This window comes from Chrysochloris asiatica, unplaced genomic scaffold, assembly GCF_000296735.1.
Source record: "Chrysochloris asiatica unplaced genomic scaffold, ChrAsi1.0 scaffold00136, whole genome shotgun sequence".
Classification (NCBI taxonomy): domain Eukaryota; kingdom Metazoa; phylum Chordata; class Mammalia; order Afrosoricida; family Chrysochloridae; genus Chrysochloris; species Chrysochloris asiatica.
The window spans coordinates 5,645,004-5,666,328 of record NW_006408654.1 but is presented as its reverse complement, the minus strand read 5'-3'; the positions used below and the strand labels follow the sequence as shown (position 1 = coordinate 5,666,328).

At 38.4% G+C, this 21,325-nt stretch overlaps 1 protein-coding gene across 1 annotated transcript in view; it reads left to right on the top strand.

The window, feature by feature from the left end:
- LOC102842018 (lymphocyte antigen 6E-like) overlaps positions 1 to 16,656 on the top strand; it is a 29,815-nt gene extending 13,159 nt beyond the window's left edge. The window contains 3 exon segments of the mRNA XM_006869873.1: positions 16,307 to 16,378; positions 16,381 to 16,425; positions 16,472 to 16,656. Of these exon segments, the coding sequence (XP_006869935.1) occupies positions 16,307 to 16,378; positions 16,381 to 16,425; positions 16,472 to 16,656 (302 nt within the window).
- The last annotated feature ends 4,669 nt before the right edge of the window (positions 16,657 to 21,325 follow it).

The following is a 21,325-nucleotide window of genomic DNA, read 5'->3' as shown; positions in this document are numbered from 1 at the left end:
TTTTCAATACCATGGTTTGGGTCAAACATGCCTTAGTCCTGAAACTGATAGTTCATATTCATGTGAAAGTTGGACAATGAATAAGGAAGACTGGAGAAGAATTGATGTATTTGGTGAAGAGTATTGAAAGTACCATGGACTTCCAGAAGAAAACCAGATGTGGGGGACAGGGGGAAGGATAGTCTAATTGCTTCTTAGATACCGTGATGACAAAAGTAAATGAGTACAGGCAGTCTCCAGGTTACTGATGAGATCCATTCCTAAATCTGTCTTTAAGGAGCATTTGTACGTAAATTGGAACAGGTATTTATGGCTGTTATTTAGGTTCAGTTACTAAAATATTTGTCTTATAAAACACATACAAAACACTTAAGAAACACTCCCAAGTACACTAAGACATCTGAAACATAATACAGTACATAACAACAATATAATAAAGTTAGATATTGAATTGTGTTCACCAAAAAATGTGTGCTGTAAATTCTAATTTCTATGCCTATGTTTATAATACCATTTGGGAATGGGTTATATTTGGTACATTAATGAGGCAAGATTAGTGTACAGTATATCGAGTCAGTCTCTTTTGAGATACAATGATATGAAACCAATGAGCCAGTAAGCAGAGACAGGGTAAGATAGGAGCCAGGATACATGAATAGATAACTACAAAGCAGAATCGGAAGAGACAAGGGCCATTTTCCAGAGCTGACAAAGAGAAAAGGACTTTTCCTAGAAAGGCCTTAAAGCTTAAATTTGGACTTATAGCTTCCTAAACTGTGAAAGAAAATGTGTTTGCTAAAGCCTTCCACTTGTAGTATTTTTGTTATAGTGACACTAGATAACTAAAGTAAGTAATAACAAAAGAAACTACATATGATTCTGTACTTTATTATTTCCACTTTATTTTCAATCATGATCGATTTCCTTTTCTTTGATGCATCACCAGTACATGCAATGGATCTATTCTTTGGGGGCATGGTTACAAGGGTATATTAGAGGAAAATGTAAACCAAATCTAAAGTTACACACTCAATACAGGGTAAACAGCTATTCATTCCAGCTTTAAAAGGCAATGGTTTCTCCTTCCTCCAACCGACTAAATGCTGCAACTGTCAAATGTTTTCAAATAATGTTTTCAAATAATGGTCACAAAGTAATCCTTGTATCTATTATTATGAACATTGTATTTAACTCGAATGTTTAGACAGTAGGCTTTATGTCAGTCTGTTCTTAAATATGAGTTGTCCATAAAATTGGAAGCTCTTAACCTGGTGACTTACTGTAATTACAAAATAGAATGGTACATCATAGGCTTTTAAGACAGAAAAGCACTGTACAGCATACAGAGTCTACATCATAACCCAGGACTTGTGGGGGTGTGGGGAGGGCCGTGTCAAAGGAAGATTTCTCAGGAGTGATGTCTAAAATGAGAGCATACTAAAAGGGGGCTGAAAGCAAGAACTTCCTGAAGAGCAAAACAGAGCCAACATAAAAAACATGCAGCAAGTTCCTCAAAGGCAAACGGAGACTGGATGGAGGTAAACAACATTGAGGTAAATATGACAGAATTCAGATCATGAACCTTCTTTTACACCATACAAATAGATTTAGACTTTATTAAAAACACCAGGAAGTCATTGAGGATTTTAAACGGAGAGATTGCTGTGATCAAATTTGAAGTTAGCAAGGTCACGTTGACCATGGTCTGGAAAATTGAGTAAAGGCAAACCTGAAATTGGAGTCACTATTTAGAGGTGTTTTAAATAATCTCAGTGAGACATAAATGTCTTACAAACTAAGTGGAGAAAATTGTACAGATTTGAGAAAACAAAATAAAGTCATCAAAAGATGGGAAGGGTTTTCAAAAACATCACTCCTCAAACAGCTCTGGAGACAATCATTTGTTCTGGAATCCTGCATCCACCAGTTATAACTGGTTGACCCAATCTCTTTTTGCCTTTGTTTCATCTTGTGATAAATAGCATCAAAAACATATTGTTTTTAAGTTTAGTATCTATTAGCATTTTGATTTGGGACTGACATATAATAAATGACATATAGTAAATGCTCAAAAAATACTAGCTGTTAAGTTACAAAGGATGTTATGTAGAATGAGTACTGGAAAGTTCCATTGATTTAGTGACTTTAAGGAGAATTATTATGTTAGTGGCAGGCTGGGAACTGAAGTTGTAAACACTGAATAAAGGCTAGGAAGAGTGAAAGAAAGAGAGATGACAGTTATAGTAAGTCTTGAAATAAGAGTGTCTATGAAGGGAGGATAAGAGGCAATATGGTGATAAAGGGAAATATGAGACAGAAAGACTTTAATTTATTTTATTTTATTTTAAGAAAGGTGCTACCTATTCTATATATATGCTTGAGTGTTGATGGAAATAGACAATAGAGAGTGTGACATCAATATTTCAGGAAATGAAGAGTATGTGTAATGGTGAAAGTTCTACAAGAAGAGAATAATGGCCTCAGAGCACAGCTACAGGAATAGGCAACAGAAGGAAGAAACTCTTTCAGGTTCTGAGTCTTTTCTGTAACTCTTCTCAGAAAAATTGCTTATACGTGTGCAATCATCGGAGCATGTTTATTCAACTTCATCATAGAAAAGAGATCAGTAAGTCACATGGCACATGTAACTCAACTAAAAATCACATAAATGTGAGGGAAGTGAATGACCAATTATTGGCATTTATCTTAAATCCCCCTCCACTGACAAATTTGTACTCTATTCCTCTGGTCATCATTGACAGAAGTCCTTATGAAGTGAGGAAGAGGGAGCAATGGTGGACCATTCAGCAACCAGTACTATTCAGCAACAATTTAACACATAATACCAGAAAAGTAACATAGAGATCTCTAGAAATTAAGGTCAGAAAGCAAGGATTTATGGTATAAAGAGAAGGAAGAACTTATACACAGTAAAATATTAGAACAATGGCTAAGGTGGATTCTTATACAGAATAAAATATTTATCTGTATAAAATATGTAATCTTCTTTGTTTTCTCACCAATCATTAGTCAGTTAGTTGTACTGTGGTGGCCTGCTGGAAGCTTTGTCATTGGGACTTCAAATACCAGTGGAGTCACCCATGATGGACAGGTTTTAGCTGAGCTCCTAGTCTAAGGCAGACTGGAAAGAAAGGTCTGGTGATCTACTTCTGAATATTAGCCAACAGTAACCTTATAAATCACAGTAGAATACAGCCTGCCTTGCTTACTTTGGACACATCATCAGAAGGGATTAATACAAGAGGAGGGCACCAGGTCTGCCAACAAGGTATGGAAGGTCCTCATTGAGATGAAGTGGCACAAGAGTCACAACACTAAACTCAGAAGTGATGATGATAGTGAGGATGATGGAGGACCAGGTAACGTTTTATTCTATAGTACAAGGGAGTTTCATAAAGTTCATGGAAAAACCCCACCATCATTTAACTCCATTTTTCCATGACCATTTGAAGCTCTCTCATATATAAGGTCACCTAGAATCAAACAACTCCATGGTAGTTCACTATTATGGACTGGATTGTGTCCCCAAAAACAGGTTTTGTAAATTCTAACATCTATACTTAACGTGAAATTGACTTAATGGTACTTAACAACAGTAACATACCTAACGTGGATGAATTCCTAATGTGGCACTGTAGGATAACCATTAGACTGCTAATCTTAAGGTTTGTGGTTCAAACCCACAAGCGTCTCCTCAAAAACCCTATACAAGGTCACTGTGCATCGGAACCAACTGAACAACACTTAATAGCAACAATAACAAACATATTTCTGTGATTTCATTTAGGGATACGGTTTTCTTTTACTCTTAATACACCATATTAGTGCAGAGTGTGTCTTAAGCCATTCACTTGTGAGATGTAAAAGGCACAGAAGAAAGAAAGAATGAATGCCACATGGCGATCATCAATGATCTGAGGAAGAGAAATTGAAAAGCCAAGGATTTTCCGTGAGAGTACACAGATAGTTTTTCTCTACAGCTGAAACCTTAAATTCAAACTTCTAGTCTTCTAGACTATGAGCAAATACATTATGTTCTTAAAAGCCACCCATTTGTGGTGGTTCTATTACAGCACACTAAGAAATTAATGCGTAACAATAGCATGTTTTCTCACAACAATATTGTACCTGACTCTACTATGAAGTCAAAACTCTTAGTAGGTCTAGGTTGATGATATCTGCCAAGGTCGACATTCTATCAGGAAAAACAGACACTCATGAAACTCATGAATGATCACTTGTAATACTGCTGAAACGTAGCAATGCAACAGCCATTGGTGTGAACTTGCCTTTCAAGATGTCAAAAGACATAGCAAATCTCATACCCTTAAGCATAATTATTTCTCCATAAAGCAACACAGTAAAAACCTACTTCAATGAGCTAATTTGTATTTTCCAGACTTTTTTTTTTCATGGATTGTGCTCTGCAGTAGGAGGAAAACATGAAAAATTCCTTGAAAATTATACTACAGCACAAAGATAATAGCAATTTTTTAACACTAAAACATTAATAAGATATACGCTCATTAGAACAACACAGGTGTTATAAGTCAGTTTTTTCTCAACTTATTAAATATGTACAGCTGTAAACAAATTTGGAAATTTAGTTAATAATATACACATTTAAGTATTTAGAGGTAAAGTATACTAATATCTGCAAAATATTTGAAATGCATACAAAAAATCAAGATGTTTTGATGAATTCATGGAAAAGTAAAGCAAATATATAATAAACACAAAAACAGGAAATACATCAAAATGTTAACGGTCAATTCTAGGTGGTAAGGTTGCTAACTGTACCATTCTTCAACTTTTCTGTATGTTTTTAAATTTTCATAAATTTTCTGTATGTTTTTAAATTTTCTATAATGTTGGGGGGAAATACTTGTGATTAATCCTTCCACTCAAGTTCATGATTTCCTCAGTGAATACCCGCTCAAGGCTTGTTTCATCAGTTATCACTTGTGGAGTTTTTAATACCACTTTCTCCCTACTGACTCTTCCTCCCCAGCAATTTCAATAGATTGCCTGTTCATATGTATTGTAAAAAACAAAAATGAATTTCAATAATCTGTAAATATGAAAGGTTTGTGCTATAATTTGCAAGTTACAAACGTTCAATCTGATTAGTGGAAAATGTAGAATTTACTCACTTCGAAGTTCTGCCATGGGGACAGGGTATCTAGAAGCTCCACTTGTGACCAGGTCCAGAAGCTTAACTGATGCTGTCAATCATCTGTCTTTCTACATTTCCCTGCCCTCCTTTCACTTTGTTGATGTCTTTTCAGCAACTGTAAAATTATTTGAGAAACAGTGTATAAGGAGAAGTACTGTAGTATTAGCTAACACGTTCATCGTAAAATCTACCCTATTTTGGAAAATCTTAACCCTTAAACATGACTCCCCAAACGTTTTAGAAGCTTCATTCAACACTCATTTCCCATCTTCCTCAAAGCACAACCACACCTTGATTCTGTCATCTGGATTCTGCTTACACAGCTGCCAAATGAGAAAGTTAGTAGAGAGATTCCGTCCTTAATTTGTGGCACTGTGGGCTAATGAGTCAGACTGCAAAGTTGTTTGAACTGCAAGGTCGGTTGTTCAAGCTCACCAGCTGCTCCTCAGAAACACTATACAGGGTCGCTATGGGTTGGAATCAACTCAACAGCACTTAACAACAACAACAACAACAACATGCAGCATTTAACTCTACTGACCACTTCTTAATTTTGAGTTCTCCCAGTAACACACCCTGAGATAAGGTCTTGGTTTCCAATAGTTTATTGGGAGATAATCTCAGGCAACACAAGTTGAGGAAGTAGAAAATGTGAAATGACGAAGGCAAAACTACCAATAAAAAGTACATTCATTTAATAGGCCCTCATCAGCTTTCATCTGGACTGTGCTAACCTTTAATGGATTGCTTTGCTTATGATTTGTCCTTCTAAATCTATTCCTCAACATGTATTCATAGATCTACAAAAGTCTGACAACACTGCTCTCAAAATCCTCCCTACCACCTACCAGATAAAATCCAGCCTACTCAATACAAGACCTCCAAACATACCACATAACTCTTACTTGTCTTTCCAGGTTCTTGGTTTAGCACTGTAGGATAAACTCTGGACTGCTGACCAAGGTCAGCCGTTCAAACCCATCACCTGCTCTAGGAAACCCTATGCAAGGTTACTATGAGGTGGAATCAACTCATGGTGTACAACAACAGTCTCTTATTGCCCTAGGTTTTACCAGTCATTTAGGGCTCTTGGCATAGTCAACTACTGTGGAGATCCCAACAGACCATACTCAATCACACTCCTGGGCTTTGCCAAAGTTATATGGCCTCTGCCTGGAAATGCTTTACTCACTTTTCAAGACTGTATTCAGACAGTCTTTTTCTTGTCTTGATATGCCTTGCACAATCTTTACACCGAACTTGTTTAGTGCTATTATAACAACACAATTTGTTCTCTGATTCCATCTCCCAGACTAGGTTATAAGGGTCTCAAGAGAAAAGACCATTTATTATTCAGTAGGTACACAATAAATAATGAACTAAACTATAAAAGTACTAATAGTACTATTAATGCCATCTCCTTTCTCAAGAATATTAAACTATTATTTACACACAAGGAAACAAGTGCTACATACTGATAAAAAGATGAAGATAAGAGAAAATGCATCTGTTTCACTTTGCACACTAGTATTTTTAAGCTAGCCAAATGCCTACAGTGTAAGTTGCAAAGGCAAGAGGCCAGTAATTCCACTGTGCTCCTTGGCACTCTCCCTAGTAAGTTTGCTAGGGTGTCCAATGTAAGGAATTGGTTTCTGCTCCTAGGCTGAAGGTTTGTTTTTTATTTAAAAAAAAAAAATAGTACTGAGAATTTAAACTGCTTGTCTACCAAAACTAAATGTCAACTTCTACCATAAAAATTCCCACGTATCTGTCAGTTTGTTGTACTGCAATGGTTTGAAAAGTTGTTGTGATGCTGAAAGCCATACCACCAGGTTTGAATAAAGAAGACAAAGTAAAGTTTTATTATGAAATGTACAAAGACATAGAGTTAGAACACTGAAAGGGAAAAGCATGCACAGTATTTCTCAAACTGAATGAACTGGAGAAAAAAAACAAGCCTCGACTTGTATTGTTAAAGGATTCTATGAGCAAAACATTGAGCAATGCAGGAAGTATCAAAAGAAGATGAACAATCATTGCATCAAAAAGAATTGGTTGACATTCAAACATTTCAGAATGAAGCATATTATCAAGAACCAATCATTCTTGATGAAATAAGTCCAAGCTGTACTGAAGGCATTCAAAGAAAACCAAGGCTCTAGGAATTAAAGAGATATCAACTGAAACATTTCAAAAAATCAATGCAGTACTGGAAGCACTCAATAGTCCATGCCAAGAAATTTAGAAGATAGCTACCTGACCAATCAACTGAAAGAGATCCATATTTGTGCCCATTCTAAAGAAAGGTAACCCTACAGAATGTGGAAATTATTGAACAATATCACATGTAAGGAGCTCTTGTAGTGTAGTGGTTACGAATCGGGCTGCGAACCTTAAGGTCAGCGGTTCGAAACTACCAGCTGCTCCGCGGGAGAAAGATGAGGCTTTCTACTCCCGTAAAGATTTACACCCTCGGAAACCCTATACAGGGTCGCTATGGGTCGGAACCGACTCGATGGCACATAACAACATCACATGTAAGTAAAATTTTGCTGAAGACAATTCAAAAACTGCTGCAGCAGTTCATCAACAGGTGGCTGCCAGAAATTCAAGCCATATTCAAAGAGAATGTGGAAGGAGGGGTATCATGGTTTTCATCTGATCTTGGCTTACAGCAGAGGACACCAGAAAGATGTTTACTTGTGCTTTATTGATTATGCAAAGACATTTGACCATGTGGATCATAACAAACTATGGATAGCATTGCAAAGAATGGGAATTCCAGAATACTTGATTGTGCTCATGAGGAGCCTGTACATAGACAGACAGTCATTTGAGCAGAAAAAGAGCATACTTCATGGATTAAGATCAGGAAAGGTATGTATCAGCATTGTCTCCTTTCAATCTGTATGCTGAGCAAATAAGTAAAAAAACTGGACTATATGAAGAAGAGAATGGCACTAGGATTGGAAGAAGGCTCATAAGCAACTGGTGATCTGCAGAAGACATTGCCTTGCTTGCTAAAATCAAAAAGGACTTGAAAAATTTATTGATGAAGATTAAAGACCACAGCCTTCAATATAGTTTGCTCCTCAATGTAAAAAAAAAAAACAAAATTCCTCAAAACTTGACCAATAAATAACATCATGATAAATGTAGAAAAGACTGAAGTTATTAAGGCTTACATTTTAGTTGGATCCACAATCAATGCTCTTAGAAGCAGTCATCAAAAAAATCAAATGACATATTGCATTGAGCAAATCTTCTGCAAAAGACCTCTTTAAAGTGTTTAAGAGCAAAGATGTCAATTTGAAGAGTATGTTGTGCCTGTCCCAAATCATGGTATTTTCAATTGTTTCATATGTATGTGAAAGTTTGTTAATGAATAAGAAAGACTGAAGAATTAATGCAGTTGAATTATGGTGTAGGTAAAGAAGATTAAAAGTACCATAGACTGCCAGAAGGAGAAACAAATTCGTCTTGAAAGAAGTAAAGTCAGAATGTCTCTTAGAAGGGAGGATGCTAAGACTTCCTCTCATGTACTTTGAACATTCAGAAGAACCTAGTCCCCAGAAAAGGACAACATTTTTGGTAGAGGGTCAGCAAAATAGAGGAAGACCTCCAACAAGTTGAATTGACATACTGATTGCAACAAAGAGTTAAAACATAACAATTATGAGCATGGTGCAGGACCAGGAATATCTTCAGTCTATTGTGTATAGGGTTACTGTAAGTCAAAGCTGTAGGATAAGTATTGGATGGAAAGGCCAGCTGAACCACAAAGCTGGTAGTTCAAACTCACTAGGTGCTCCTCAGAAACCCTATACAGGTTCACTGTGAGTAGGAACCAACTCAAAGACACTTCACAACAACAAAAACCATAGAAACAATCAAATTATATGATCCTACTTACTGAGATTTTCAGAATTGCCTATTAATAGTGAACTATTAGTTAACATTCACAATTCATTCGTTTAAATAATGCTTGATTCTATATTATATATTTTTTGGACAGTAAAACATGTACTTGGCATAAATATCAAATGATAAAAGGGATATTGTTGTTGTTCTTATGTGCTATCAAGATGGTACTGACTCAACAACCCCACATAGGGTTGTTGAGGCTATAAGTCTTTGCCGGAACAAAAAGCCTCATCTTTTTCTTGCAGATTGGCTGGTGGACTCAAACCACCGACCTTGCAGTTCCCAGCCCAGCGCTTTTCCTACAAAGCCACCACACTCTCTAAAATGATACAGTTCAAGGCTGCTCAAAACACCTTTTTGTCACGATGGAAGTGTTCTCTACCTGCACTATCCAATATGGTTGTTGTTGTTATGTTCTGTCTAGTCAGCTTTGAGTCACAGGGTTTCTGAGGAGTGGCTGGTGAGTTTGAACTGCCAACCTTCCAGCCCAGTGCTTATCCTACAGTGCCACACCAGGATTCCATTCAATATGGTCTGTTGTTTTTGTTATTAAGTGCCATGAAGTCAGTTCCGATCCATAAGAACCATGTATAAGGTTCCTGAGGAGCAGCTGGTGAGCTAGAACCGCCAACCAAGAGGTTCAAACTGACTTTTCAGTCCAGTGCATTAAATGTGACTAGTGCACCGGAGGAACTGAAATTTTTTATTTAATTTTAATAAATTAAAATTGAAATAATCCACCAGTCACTCCTTGGAAACCTTATACCATGTCATTATGAGTCTGAACTGACTCCACAGCACTTAACATCAACAATGACATGTGGCTCATGGCCAACATATTAAACAGTATGTTGTTATTATTAAGTGTCGTTGAGTCAGTTCCAACCCATAAAGACCATGTATAGGGTTTGTAAGGAGCACCTGGAACAGCTGGTGAACTTGAACCATTGACTTTGCAGTTCAAATAGTTTTGTAATCTGGCTCATTCATCCACAGCGCCACACCTGGACTGCATTTAAACAGTATGTTGTTTTGTTGTTGTTAAGTGTCATCGAGTTGATTCCAACCCATAGCGACCCTGTATAGGGTTTCTGAGGAGCAGCTGGTGAGCTTGAACCACCGACCTTGCAGTTCAAGTGGCTTTGCAGCTTGGCGCATAAACCCATAACATCAAACCAGGACTCCACAGTATAGTATGTAATAATGAGTGCTGATACACTGATTGGGCTGCTAACCTCACGGTCAGAAGTTCGAAACTACCAGCAGTTCCGCAAGAGAAAGATGAGGCTTTCTGTTCCGTAAAGATTTATAGCCTCAGAAACCCTGTACAGGGTCGCTATGAGTCAGAACCAAATCCACGGCACTTAACAACAACAATACACTGGTTCTGAGTCATAGCAATGTCATATGACAGAGAATGGCTCCATAGGGTTTTCTTAGCTGTGATCTTTACAGCAGCACATCACCAGGTATTTCTCTCACAGAGCCACTGAAAAGCTTACCAAATTTTCAGTAAACTAATGCTTTACTGTTGTACACTCAAAATAAAATGATTTTGTTGTTGTTAGGTGCCATCGAATCACTTTCAACTGACACCCACACTATGCAGAACAGAATGAAACACTGCCCAGTCCTGTATCATTCTCACAGTGCTTGTTACACTTGAGCCTATTGCTCTGTAACACTGTAACATCTCACTGGGGGGCCGTCCTCTTTTCCCACTGATGCTCTCCTTTCCCAAGCAAGATGTCATTTTCTAGGGACTGGTCCCTTCTGAGAACACGTCCAAAGTATGATAGATGAAGTCTCGCCATCCAATCTCCTAAGAAGCATTCTGGCTGCACTTCCTCCAGGACAAATTTATTTGTTCTTCTGGAAATCCATGGGACTTTTAATATTCTTCTCCATTTGTTAAATGCCGTTGAGTTGGTTCCAACCCATAGCGACCCTGAACAGGGTTTCCGAGGCTGTAAATCTTTATGGGAGCAGAAAGCCTCATCTTTCTCCCATGAAGCAGCTGGTAGTTTCGAACTGCTGACCTTGTGGTTCACAGCCCAATTTGTAACCACTACGCTACCAGAACTCTTGGTGTGGAGTTGTGGGTTAATGTGCCAGACTGCAAAGCCATTTGAACTGCAAGGTCGGCAGTTCAAGCTCACAAGCTGCTCCTCGGAAACCCAATACAGGGTTGCTATGGGACAGAATCAACTCGATGGCACTAATTTTTCTCTAATACCATAATTTAAATGCACCGATTCTTCTCCAGCCCTCCTTATTCATTGTTCAACTTTCATCAGCATATGAGGTGAGTGAAAATACCATGGCTTGGATCATGCACACCTTAGTCCTCAAACTGGTATCTTTGCTCTTTGCCGGGGTCTGGCCTCGACAAGGGGGTGAGTACACGAAGGTGAGGTGTCTGGAGACGAGAGAGAGAGAGAGAGAGAGAGAGAGAGAGAGAGAAAACAGACACAAAGAAGACAGAGAAAACAGAGGTTTGATGCAAGCTGCCAGACAGACATTAAAAGAAACACTCGGAGACCAGAGTGGAAGCAAAACTGGCAGACAGACCCTCCATGGCCCTGCAAGCAGTAATGCATGCGGGCTTCAGTCTGTGTCCGTCTTTTATTTCAGGGAGGGACTTTACACAAAGGAAGAAGGGGATTATTAAGACAGGGTACAGAAATGAAATGTGATTAATCGATCAAAACAGGACACAATGATTTACAGGAACAAATTCATACATCACAAATTGTCTTGATAATCTAACATCCTTAATTTTCCAGAAATTCAAGCAAATTGTTATAAATTACTTTTTAGGTTCAAATCCCAAGGCAGCAGCTCAAGGTTTCTCAAAGCTAATTAACATACCTATAGCACCTAATCTTCAATGGGTAAAGGTGAAAAGGATTTCAAAAGGTCTGAAGAAAGTCAAGCTGTTTCAGATACCTGGCTTAAACTTTCAGGAGGAAGGAGAACATATAGGTCAAACTGATTATACCTGGGGGCAGTTTGAAGGGGCTACCACCATTGTCTCTTAATCCAATATTCCCAGAATTTACTACTCCACCTCAAGTGAATACCCCGGGCAGTTCCTCTCCAGAACCTCCCTGCTTAATCCCAGTAAACCTGTCCTTGTTCGTCCTCTGAGGAAGTTTTACTGCCTCGGTTCTAGGGGGAAATTCAGTTTTACATGGATATCAAGAGCTCATGTTCTAAATTAATATTAAGCATAACTGAATAATCAAATAAGGAGCAGTTCTTTCTGACACTTATCCCGGGTGGCTATCGCTTGTACCTCAGAAAGATTCGTTCCCAGGACCCTACGCACTGCCAACACAGTGGAGACATTAAGAGAGGCATTATAAAAACCATTTTCTCAGAAGCTACAATTACTGGAGTTTGAAGCATAGAATGAATTAATAGGACTAAAGAAAATTATACTGAGCTAGGCCAACAGTGAGTTTGTAAAAGCCAATGAACCCAGGACGTCCAGAGGTTACTTCCTTGGGCCCTCAGGGTCCCTGGCTAACAAGCCTGAGAACGGCCATCCTGTTGGATTTTCATCCATGACACGGGTCCTCAGCATCTCAGTACTTGTGGTCCTCAACAGCTCTTTAACACTTTAAAGATGGCTTGTTTCTCATATTTGCCTAATGCAATATGTCATCTGATCTCTGAATGCTGCTTACATGAGTGTTGATTATGGATCCAAGCAAAATAAAGTCTTTGGCAACTTCAATCTTATCTCTATTATCAGGATGTCCATTTATTGATCAAATTGTGAGTATTTTTGTTTTCTTTGCATTGAAGTGCAATCCATATGGATCTTCATGCATAAAAATTTTAAATCCTCTTAGCATCCAACAAGCAAGTTTGTATCATCTGCATAGTGCAGGTTGTTAATGAGTCTTCCTCCAATCTTTATGCCACATTGTTCTTCATATAATAATACAGGCTCTTGGATTATTTATTCAGCATACATATTGAATAAGTATGGTGAAAGGATGTAAAACTGTCTCATACTTTTTCTGATTTTAAACTTTTTGTTATCACCTTGTTCTGTTCTAAAGACTGCCTTTTGATCTAGGTATAGGTTCCTCATGAGCACAATCTAGTATTCTGAAATATCTATACTTCACCCAGTTATCCATAGCTTGTCATTATTCACACAGTTGAAAGCCTTCCCATAGTCAATAAAGCACAAGTAAACATCTTTCTGGTATTCCATGCATTCAGCCAATATCCATCTGACTTCAGCAATGACATCCCTTGTTCCACATGCCCTTCGGAATCTGGCTTGAATTTCTGGCAGTTTTCTGACAATGTACTGCTACAACTCTTTTTAAATTATCTTCAGTAAAATTTTACTTGCATGTGATATTAATGATATTGTTTGATGATTTCCCATTCTTTTTTGGTTACCTGTCTTTGAAATAGGCACAAATATTGATATCTTCCAATAGGTTGGCTATGTAGTTATCTTTCAAATTTCTTTTCATAGATGAGTAAACACCTCCAATGGTGCATAAGTTTGTTGAAAGATTTCCATTTATATTCTGTCAATTCCTGGAGCCTTGCATCTTGCCAATGCCTTCCAGTGCAACTTGGATTTCTTCCTTTCTTATCATTGATTCTTGATTGGATGCTACCTTTTTCAAATGATTGAACATCAATCAGTTCTTTTGATACAATGACTTTGTGTATCCCTTTCATCTTCTTTTGATGTTTCCAGCATCATTCAATATTTTGACTACAGAATCCATCAGTATTACAACATGAAGCTTAAATTTTTTTCTGCAACTATTTTAGCTTGAGAAATGCTGAGCATATTCTTCCCTTCTGGTTTTCTAACTTCTGGTTTTTGCACATTTTATTATAAAACTTGGCTTTGTGTTTTAGAGCTGCCCTTTGAACTTTTAAGCTCCGCTGTTTTACCTTCTCATGGCTGTCTATTGTTTTAGCTTCTTTACACTCGAAAGCAATTTTCATAGTTGCTTCTAACATCCATTTTGATCTTTTCTTTCTTTCCTGTCTTTTTAATGACCCTTTGCTTTCTTTGTTTATGGGTGTTCTTAATATTGTACACAACTCTTCTCATTTTTGGTCATTAGTGACTAATTAATCAAATCTGTCCTTAAAATAGTGTCTAAATTCAGGTGGAGTATATTTAAGGTCATATTTTGGCTCCTGTGAATGTGTTTTAATTCTTTCCAGCTTCAGGCTGAATTTGCACACGAGCAATTGATGATCTGTTCTGTAGTTGGCCCTGATCTTATTTTGGTTGATAATAGTCAGATTTTCACCCTCTCTTTCCACAGATGTAATCCATTGTATTCCTATAAAAAGTCACCTTTCACATTGTTTAAAAAGGTATTTATAATGAATAAATCATTGATGTTACAAAATTCTATAATGTGCTCTCCAGCATCATTTCTATCACCAAGGCCATATTTTCTAACTACTGATTCTATCTCTTTGTTTCCAACTGTCACATTCTAATCACCAGTAATTATCAGTGCATCTTTATTGCAAGTTGGATCAATTTCAGACTGAAGTTGGTAAATTCTTCTATTTCATCATCACTGGCTTTAGTGGTTAATGATTAAGTTTCAATAATAATGGCATTAACTGTTCTTCATGTATACATATGGATATTATCCCGTCACAGACAGCATTATACTTCAAGACAGATCTTTAAATATTCTTTTTGACAATGAATGTGACACCATTCCTCTTGAATTTGTCATTCCTGGCATAGTATACCATATGACTGTCAGATTGAAAATGGTCAATACCAATCCATTTCAGCTCATTAATGCCTAAGAGTAAAATTAGTCAATTACAAAAGGACAACTATTATATGAGACCATGATTGTAAAAAAGTAAGAAAAGGTTTTCAAACTAAAAGAAACATTGTTTGATAGTCGTCAGGTTTGGAAGGGTTTTTTATTTTTGTTATGTGCTGTCAAGTTGGTTCTGAATCATAGTGACCCTTTATAGGGTTTCCAAGGAGCAGCTGGTAGGTTTGAATCACCAACTTTACAGTTAGCAGTCCAGTGCTTATCCTACAGTGCCACATCAGAATTCTGGGCGGGGGGGGGGCAGAAAGGAGGAGTAAGTCACTGGCTAGAGGATTGAGGATTGACATACATTACCTTTGGTGACAGAAAGATAATGTACAGTAAGAATGAGGTTGACAGAAGATTGATGAAGGCATAAGAAGACAAGAAGCAAAAGTATTGAAGGTAACACAATCCTGTAATAAGAGTCATCGATGAATAGATAAGCATGGATATACACGAAGGCTGAATGGATGTGGGAGGGAGAGTGGGTATATAATGACAGATATATAAAGGTTTGACAGCAGTTATTTGCTGCAAACATGTACATAAATGTGGTGGAGCATACAGAAAGTAAAGTTATGATATTACTAAACATCTTGAGGGAATGAGTTCCTCAGCTTGAGGGCATAGGAGGCACCTAGGCCAACTGACATAATATAGTCCACAAAGCCAATGTTCTATGTCCTACAATGATGAGTTAGCAACCAAGATCTTAAAAGCCCACGAGAGGCCATCTAAGGTGTAACTATTGGTTTCTACTACCCAGAGGAAAGAAGATGCTTAGAAACAATTAGTTCAATAGATTAAGGGACCACATGAACACCAGTCTCCACGACCCTGAGACCATAACCCTATGATTCCCATCTACCACTACCAACTGCCCTGAAAGGGATCACATTAGAAATTTCTGAAAAAAGTAAGAAAATGTGGAACAAAATTCAAAATCATTAATATATATATATATATTTGTTGTTGTTATATAGCATGGAACTGGTTCCAACTCATAGTGACCCTATACAGGGTTTCTGTGGCTGTAAATCTTTATGGGAGCAGAAACCCTCATCTTTCTCCCGTGGAACAGCTGGTAGTTTTGAACTGCTGACCCTGAGGTTAGCAGCTCAATTCATAACCACTACACTACCAGAGCTCCATATAGATAGATAGATAGGTAGATAGATAGATAGATCGATCGATCGATCGATCGAAAGATAGATAGATGGCCCACCCCTATGCCAGAAAGCTTGTGAGGTTGGGGAAGTGCTCAGAGTGGCAGCACCAATGCACGAGGCTCAGACACAGGTGGGCAGGCTTCCTAGCTTCTAGTCCCTCCAGAATGAAGGTCTTCTTGTGATTCTGCTGGCTGCCATCTTGCATATTAAGCGAGCCCACACCCTGATGTGTTTCTCATGTGTGGACAAAAGAACAATTTATACTGCCTGAAACCAACCATCTGCTTCAGTTGGCATTGAGAATATGGTGAACTGTGGCCAGACCTTGAGCAAAGGCTGCTCTCCCATCTGCGTTGGCCTGAGCATTGACCTGGGTATGGTGTCAGCGGGTTCCCACTGCTGCCAAGGATTCCTGTGTAACATGAGTGCAGCCAGCAGTGGGTCTTGGGTCAGTGCCACTGTGCTTGGCCTTGGGCTCCTACTTAGCCTGCTGGCAGAATTGCTGAAGCCCAGTCCCTAACCTCTGGGCCCTGGTCCCCAGCCACACTACCCTGCCTCCTTTCAGAAAGGACAGCCGGATCCTGGTGACATTTCCAAGTCTCCTCTGACTCTTACCTGTATCATCTCACTTTCCACCTCTGCCTCAGGCCACACCCTCTCACCTACCTCCCATGAAACCATTTGCCCCTCACTTCTAGAGAAATAATGTGGACTTACTCAAGGCTTTAGGAAGAGATGTGGGTCCCCCTGGAGCCTGGGGGACCTGGGATCTGGGCTCAATCCCTCAGACAAGCTTGAAGGGGCACCTAACATCCAGGCACTATCCACCCCCAGCTGGATGAGTCTGATGTGGGATCTGGGTATGCACGTGCACTTGTCAGGCTGGTGTGGGAGGGTGAGCATGTTTATTATGAGGTTTACCAGGTACTCAAGTGTGTGTATAGGTGTATGTGTACCCCTTGTGCAGGAATGAGGGGAGCCTTCAGCTGGGCTTGAGAAACTCCACCATTCAAGTTTTCTCTAGCATTTTCACCCAGTCACTTTTCATTCACATCTAGTGGAGGGTAAGGATGCACACTGCTCTCCAGACTAGGAATCTGTTTCCACCCACACATGTACCTGCCCCGAGGTGCCCACTCCATCCCCACCACACTCAAGCCCCGTCTTCCTCTAGGCCTCAAATAAACATGTTTCTATCCCTTCCTGGGAAAAAAAAATCTGACCAAGCTTACTGGTCAGATAATGGCTCATGGGATTCTAAGACTATGGCCTTTGTTCACCCTTCAGCTCTGGAACTGAACTCACCACTTTGGTTCAATGTTCAGTCAACTAAGAGATAGATATATAGTGAGGTATGCACATATATCTCAACAATTTGAGATCAAAATGGCTGTATTACCTAAGGACAAAATTAAGAAGTATTGGGAAAGAAGAAGGAATGAAAACAGGAATCCCAGGGAGAAAGTAGGATAGGTAATGTTACATTGAGGGGATTGTAATCATTAAGATGAAATGAAATATTTGATTTGCTGAAACTAAAAGTGATGATCTATTGGCTCTACAACTCAATTTACAACAAAGAAAGAAGTTAGAAAAAGAAAACTGAAATTGCTTGGAAACAAATAGTCCAATAACCTAATGGACCACACAAACATCCGTTTACATGACCCTAAGACCAGAAGAACTAGATGGCCAATGACAACTATTCTGGAATGGATCACATTAGAAGATAATGGACAGAGCGGGATAAAATGACAAACAAAACTCAAAATCATTAAAAAGAATAGGTTTACTGGTCAGATAGAGACGTGTGGAACCCTGAAAATAAGGTCCTTGGTCACAGTCAGCTCTAGAGCCCACCCTCATGGCTCAATTTCCAGCCAAGCAATAGACAAATATATAGGGGAGACAAAACAACACTAGGGAAGTATGCACACCATAAACTGGTCAACCTTCAAGGACAAAATTCAGAAAAATTAGTAAAGAAGGAGGATTGGAAATAAAAAATACAAAAGAAATAGAACAAGCTAATTTGCATGGAGGGGACTGCAATTGAGATGATATAAAGTGCATGACTTATTGAATGTAAAATTTGTGATCTGCTCTTTAGACCTTCACTTAATTCACATAAAAAGTTTCTTTTTTTTATTGTAAACAGTTCTGATTTAATTTGATATTGTTTTTAGGTGCTATTGAGTTGTTGCTGGTTCATAATAACCCTACGTGCAACAGAACAAAACACTGCCAGGTCCTATGCCAACCAAACAATCATAGTTATGCTTGAGCCCATTACTGCTGCCACTGAGCCAATAATCATCTCGTTGAGGGTCTTCCTCTTTTTCTCCAACCCTCCATTTTACCAAACATGATGTCCTTCTCCAGGGACTCTTGATAATATGTCCAATGTATGATACTACCAAATTGTGCCAGTTTACACTTAATATGTGAATGCTTCCCTACACTCCATTAACACAATGAAATAAACATTTTTAATTTTTTACTATGGAAACGGCAATATTTGGGGAATATAACATATAACAAAGAAAATTTTCCTATTTACATTCTACAGGGAAGAAGACAAACATAATAAGTGAGCAAAGTAATTTCAGGTAATTGTAAATTGTATGAAGAACATAAAGTTAGATAGGGACAAAAAGACTGCTTTGGTTTTGATAATGCAGAAGGGTCTTTCTAATGAAAGTATCTCTGAAATGAGCTCTCGATTGCAAGAAAGAGACTATGCCAAGACTGAAGACAGAGTCTTCAGATTGGCTGAACAATCCATAGGGCCTAAGGCAGGAACAGAAAGAAGCTAAATGTGACTATCCTGGTGTGGTGCTGTGGATTAACCTGATGGAGAGCAAAGTTGGTTTGAACTGCAAGATCAGTGGTTCAAGCTCACCAGCTGCTTCTCAGAAACCCTATACTGGATCACTATGTGTCAGAACCAATTTGATGGCACTTAACAACAACTGTGATTAAAACACAGTGCTGAACCAAGTAGGACAAGCCAAACTGCAGTCACAGAGGGCAACAGGTTTTTACAAGGGCATTCTATGTCCAGTGCAAGAAGTTTTTCTTTTTATTCTGAGTGCAATTGGAAATCTTTAGAAGGCTTTAAGTAGGTAAACAATGTGATTAGTTTGTCAACTATATAGAAAATTAATTACAGAGAAGCAAAACAAGAAGCAGAAGGAACAATTTGCAGGTTCTTAAGGTAGTCTAAGTAAGAGGTAAAGGATGATTAAACTATTGAAGCAGTAGTGGGGATGGAGACATGAAGCCAACAAAACTTGCTGAGAGTTTATATGTGTGTGTATTAAGAACTAACAGCATAATATCTATCCTGTGTTAAACAATTCTGAGTCATATTTTCCATTCCTTATTAAACAATAATGAAAATAAATATAAACCAACTTTACTAATTGCTCAGGAAATACTTGTTTTGAATCATAAGACATGGAACTAACTAAACAGCTTACTCGTCAAGTCTAATAGCGTGTTCATCAAGAATTACTTCAATATCCGAGACTTAACATATCTAACCTACTCAGAGTTTTTAAGTCATTCACTCTATTCATTTCCAACTAGTTCCTTACTTTGTAAGACCCACATTAATAATGACTTAGCCCAGGCCATGCTGTTGTTGTTAAGTGCCATCGTGTCAGTAAAGGATTTCCAAGGAGCAGCTGGTGGATTTGAACCACCAAGCTTGAGGTAAACAGTCCACAACTAATCATACAGTACCACACCAGGCCCTAAAACCCTGCAAATAGGAGGCGGGACTTGATGGCAGATCAGGCAGAAGTGCAATGAGGATCTCCATCAGCAATAATGCAGAATACCAGACAAAGCAGGTTAAGGGGATGGGCCCAGAGCTCTGAACTACATACAAAGGAATATTTAGAAAGTTTGAATGCTTATAGACAGTGAAATTTGTAGCAGAAATAAGAAATCTAGTGGTTTCAGGGATCTGCCGGGCTCAGCAGATCACAGAGCAGTCATCTTGGGTGAGACAGAAAGGGGAAGGCTCAGAGCTACCATGGATGCCTGATGCCTGACTAATCCTTGGAGATAAAGGTGTCACCATTCTTTTATATATTTTTTTTTTGTATCTGTTCATTGGTCTCTCCCTGTTTGTGCACCTCCATTCTGAAGACTAGAGGGAGTGTTTGAATGAGTGGACACCTCCCTCCACCCCCAAAGGGTTCTACTATGCACACACTCAGATCAGTTCAGCAGAATTTAAAGGGGAAGGCCCCACTTAAAACCAAACAGTAGTGCAAACCCAGCACAGCCAGCCCTGAACTGTTAATTGCTAGGAAAAAGGCCTGAACAGGGGTAGTGGTATAGGAGAGACACAGACTAAAAAGAAAACAGGCCTAAAATTAAATCCTGAGCTATGTAATAACAACCAACAGTGGCATCTTGAAATTTCTCAGGCAACCTTGAAGGCAAGAAGCCAAGAAAGGGACATTAAAGTCAAACTCATATTTTGCTACAGAATTTTTTTTTTTCTTCTCTTTTTCTGTAATTATAGACTACAGTATCTAATCTGTCTTTTTAGCTGTTGCTATTTTTGTTTTTTGGTCCCCTCTTTACCTTTAGGGGGATCTTTCTCTCTCGACATTAATCAAGAAGAGACTGCAATTGCGGTCATATAGTCAAATTATCATACAAACCAGGCAAGAACCAATATGAACTGCCATATACCAGGTAGGCAGCCAACACTTGCAAAAGTTACTCTGAGTTGAGTAATAAGAAGAGGGAAAAGGGAAACCTATTTCCTGATCATATTGACCTGGAGGCAATCAGAAAGCTTAAAAAATACAAAACACATACCCATCTAATTATTAAGGCCACAGCTAATTACTGAATATGCCCAAGAAAAAAACAAACAAACCAGACAACCATATCAGCACATGTCCAGAAACAAGATAAAGTGTGAGACAAATGAATGTTGGTAGTGTAGGTAGACCTACACTCCATATTGGAAGGAGGGCAGGCTTTGAAATTGCCTGAAAGGGAATTCAGAAAAATGATAATAAAATGTATCAAAACACTTTACAGTGGAGTTGAGAAAAATAAGAAGTCAAGAATATAGGAACAATCGAGTAAGATAGATACAGCATTGGAAACAATTCAAAAGCTACAAAAGGAGGTCCAAATAATTAATAATAGAATATCAG